We start from the raw sequence: 4,400 nt of genomic DNA on the forward strand, positions 1-4,400 counted from the left end.
AGAGAAGTGACCCAGACATCCTTGAGACATGTGAAATCTTCTTTATTTACAGTCAGATCATCTGTCAGTCTGTCTGTCCCTGGGGGCTGGGAAAGACACAAACCCAATTTAAATTAGCACTGCACAGGGAGGGGACAAACCCCTGGAAAGAGCAAGAGCAAAGGGTGGAGTTTAAATAGTTATATACAGGGGTGGTGGGTTATGTACAAGCCAAAAGCGGTATCCAGTTTGTCCACATGAGCTTGGCAGGAACGGGCTGGCCCTGGGACATGTGGAGATCCAAAGGGGGTGGGAGATGAGCCCCATGTCCTGCCACCCACCCAGCCATGGATCACTGAGGAACCGAGGCCTGACACTTTCCATCTCCCTGCTCTGGAACAGGAAGTGCTGGTCACTCCCCCAAAAGAGATGCTACCCCAAAAGGAAGTGATACTAGCCAAGATGATCACCCTTCCCTCTCACAACCTCCATTTGTGCCTGCTCCAGAGGAACATAAAGGCATGAGGGAGGAGGGGTCTCTCCCCAAACCTTCCTCCCAAGCAGTTCCTCAAAAGTAGCCCTAGAAGAGGAAAAAAAAAAGAAGAGAAAGGAGGAAGATGATCCCCAAACCCATTCCACCCTCACCCAAGATATGGGGTGGTGCCCCAGAGGCACAGAAGCCCAGGGGCACAATAGGAAGGGGATGCTACTATGGTGGTCAAACCCATCCGCAGGGAGGGAAGGCCCTGGGGCCTTCCTTGTCCATTGTGCCCGAGGGAGATGCGAGAGGTTCAGGATGGGGCTGCCCTCTTTCTTTGGGAATGTGCAACCAGACTACCCAAGGAGCAAGGGGAAGAGCAAACAGGAAGCAGCTTCTGCCACCACCATCAGCAACAGCCCCTGGGCCTCCCCAGCACAGAGGCACCAGCTACAGCCCTAGGGTGCCCCACAAAAATGCTACATTTGGTCCCTTGACCGAAGACAAGCGGGGGGCAGGGGGTGCTGGGTAAGGGAACGGGGAATTTGGGGCCCCTCATCAGCCCCCAACATAGATCGTGGAATGTTCTGCAACCTCCTACTCATTTCCAGCACACCCACCACACATGCAGACATCACAGCTGTGCTCCCCACTCCCTCCTCCCGCTCAAGAGAGACGAGGGACTGCCCAAGGGCTCTTCAGTGACCAGAACTACCGTTTCTTCCTCTCGCGTAAAGGCTAGCGCCACTGTCAGCCATCTCTTGTTTGAGAGGTGGATCCCAGCTGAGCCACTGTGGTTTGGCTTCCTCTTTGTCCATGCAGGGCTACCCCTTGAGCCAGTCCCTGGTCTTGGCAACAGGTTCCAGCTGAGCAACTGTTGTCCAAGTGTTCCTGGCATCGGCAGGGTCATGTCCTCCTAGCCTCAGGGTTTCATCAGTCAGAGACCTCTTCCTTGCGAAGCCCACCTGCCCTTCCTGGCTTTGGCAGAGGTGGGGGAGAAGAGGAGCATGACCACGGTGAGGGGTTCAAAGAGAAGGCTGGACGGTCGGAAGATAGCTGGAAGGAAGCAGTAGGGCAAGGGGCCCTGCACATGGTGTAGTGCTAGAGGGGGGATGATGGCGACCAACCGGAGGGAAACGTTGGGTAGGAGGCGGCTCAGGAGAAGTTCTGGACCGGGTGGCTGACTTTCATGCAAGCCCAATACATGGCCCGGCCCAGGCATACCACAGCTAGAAGAATGACCAGTGCCCAGGAGGCATAGATCCCGCCATATCGACGGGCGTGCTTCCACGTGCCAAACTGTAGAGACAGAAAGACAGCCAGGGTCAGAATATCCAGCCAGCAGCTTAGACCAGGTGAGCCCCAGGTTCCAGCCCAACTCTGGAGGGAGTGGGCATCTACTGCTCAGCACAAGAGATAAGGAACTAGGATTCCTGCTTCTGGTCCCAGATGCCTGAGAAGAAGGGATTTCAAGTCCCCACCCCTGGGTAGGCCAAGACTCAGCCCCAGCTCTCAGCCCTGGGAGGAATGAGGGGAAGAGGACTGAAGCACCAGCAGTCCCATCCTTTCATCTAGACACTCACTGCTAGGCCCGTGGCAGTTGCAGCCATTATTACACCTAGGAGAAAGCAGCAGATACATCTCTTCCGGGGATACCTGCGCCCAATAGACGATCTGGAAGAAAACAGAGCGGAGCGTGAGATGTCCAACCCCTATTCTAAACCAACTGAAGTCTCATTCCTTTTCCAAAGCTGGAGGCAGAACGCAGAAGACCTGGCTCCCAGCCCACAACACAGCTCAATTCACACAGTTGCTGCATTCCCTGGACCTCTGGGGCCATTACATGGATTCGAACAATCCCACCCCACCAAGCAAGGCTCCCTGCAGTCTAGTCCTGCACAGGAACACGGGGTCCAACTGTAACAAGCGATAAGTCACTTACACCTTACGGCAGTGTGGGCAGCGGGCTAAAGTGCGGTCTGTGAACTCTGTCCACTGGAAAAGAAGAGATGCAAGAGGAAGTTTAATATACACTTAGGACTTTCCAAGCTTCGACACGCCTAATCCATTATAGTCCCCTCTCCTTTTTAAAAGGATTGAAGGATAAAAACAAGCAAAGACTACCACAGGTTTTAAGATAAATAAACCTTTCAAATGAAGTCTAAATGTAATGCAAATATATTACAGCCTAAACTAAGGAGTCACCTTACATAAGAGCCTAAGAACTGCCCTTTATTCTCACCCAGAATCCTGTGTCAGTCAGTGGCAGGGAGTGGATGCTGAAAGGGAATAACCAGTGAATTGGGTATAACCAGGGTCCCCCCACCCCACAATGCTCCACGCTCACTCATGGCCTCCAGCATTTAAGGTCTAGGAGGTGCTGATTCAGAGGCTGCATCATCCCTAACTCCCGTGCTCAACAGCTAGCGATACCCATTTCCTCCAAGAATTTATCCAATCCTCTTACCGCTCCCCATTTCAGACACGTATACACACAAAGACGCACACACTTTTCATCCCATCCAGCGCACACCAACTGCTGGAACTTCCTTAGCCTGACGAAGGGTTTTTGAACCCGAAAGCTTGCTTAATAACTATTCTCCAACTACTTGGATTGGTCTAATAAAAGATATCAGATTCGCCCGAGGAACCTTGTCTGCCTGTGTCCTTAGACCAACACGGTTACAACACACACACAACCCCTACACACACACAGGTATTATGTTCAGGCCTTCATCCAGAGAAGAATACAAGGGCTGAGCTCACACACACACACACACACACACACTCTCACTCTCTCTCTCAATGTTCAGGGCTTCATCCAAAGAATACAGGGGCTGAGCTACAGAGGACAACACACTAATAAAGTTGGCACAAGGCTCAAGATCCACCCTCTGACACCAGGAGGCACCGTCAGGATCATCCGCCGAGCCCATACTTCTCCTTACCCCAGCAAGCAAACACGGCAAAATCATCCCAAATTTAGCATTGAAGGTTTATTTACTTGTAACCAGGTGTGCATCAACCAAATGATACAAAAAACTAGAACTCTTGGTTCCAAAACGATACCTTTTGTTAGACCAACTGGAAAATGGCAAGAAAACTGTCCTTTTCTGCAAGCTTTCGGGACACCGCTACATGATACAGCACTTTTTACTTTGTGTGCATGCGTGCGTGATGATGCTTTGCACCTGGATTGAAATCTACCGGGACAGACTCGTACACCCACCCTCCGCGTGCGGGCTCGCTCTTCCCGCTCCCTGCAGGGGGTAGTATATCTAGACGCCAATTGGGAACCTGGATTTCTCCGTCCCCTTCTCCTCTTGGGCCCCAGCTTACCAAGAAGGTGTTCTTGCAATGCCCACAGATAACACGCACTCCCACGGGCTGAGGCTCGGGGCTCAAGGGGCCGGGGTGCACCGGGCCCAGGTTAATGATTCTTTTACTGCGGGCAGAGAAAAACATGCATTTAACTTCCCGGGACCGAGATGCACCCCATCCCCGAGGCTGGCCTCCGTCCTCGTGGTGTCTCACCAGTACGGCCGGGGGCAGGCGATGCGCTGAGACGTCACCTTGCAGATGAGCAAGCAGTTGCAGGGGCACCGCACGTACTTCTTCCCCGGCGGCGCGTTCTTGATGGGCTGGGGGCAGGGAGGGGATTCGGGTGAGCGCCCGCACCCGGCTCCGGAGAGGGGGATCCCGGGGAGGGGAGGGGGGGGCGGCAGGGACTCACGGTGGCCTCGTTGCAGACGCTGCACTTGACCACGTGCTGGTGCATCTTGCCCTCCACGTTGATGAGGCTCTGGCAGACGCGGCAGGTGATCATGGGGGCGCTGCCGCTGTCGGGGCTGGTCAGGGGCGAGTAGGGCGGCGGGTCCTCGCCGGGCAGCACGGCCGGGTGCCCCTCGGGGAAGGGCGGGAAGCCTGCGAAGGGGGGGTGGGG

The 4,400-nt window shown here is 54.3% G+C and overlaps 1 protein-coding gene across 1 annotated transcript; it reads right to left on the reverse strand.

The window, feature by feature from the left end:
• Positions 1-21: 21 nt before the first annotated feature.
• Positions 22-4,394, reverse strand: PIP4P1 (phosphatidylinositol-4,5-bisphosphate 4-phosphatase 1). The gene is made up of 6 exons (XM_025194117.1): positions 4,191-4,394; positions 3,992-4,098; positions 3,797-3,902; positions 2,400-2,452; positions 2,041-2,131; positions 22-1,756 (listed from the first exon to the last, which is right to left on the reverse strand). Exons 1-6 carry the CDS (start codon positions 4,281-4,283, stop codon positions 1,613-1,615), a joined length of 594 nt encoding a protein of 197 aa, XP_025049902.1. The 5' UTR covers positions 4,284-4,394; the 3' UTR covers positions 22-1,612.
• Between the last annotated feature and the right edge of the window lie 6 nt (positions 4,395-4,400).

Source organism: Alligator sinensis, unplaced genomic scaffold (assembly GCF_000455745.1).
Source record: "Alligator sinensis unplaced genomic scaffold, ASM45574v1 scaffold1300_1, whole genome shotgun sequence".
NCBI classification, from domain to species: Eukaryota; Metazoa; Chordata; order Crocodylia; family Alligatoridae; genus Alligator; species Alligator sinensis.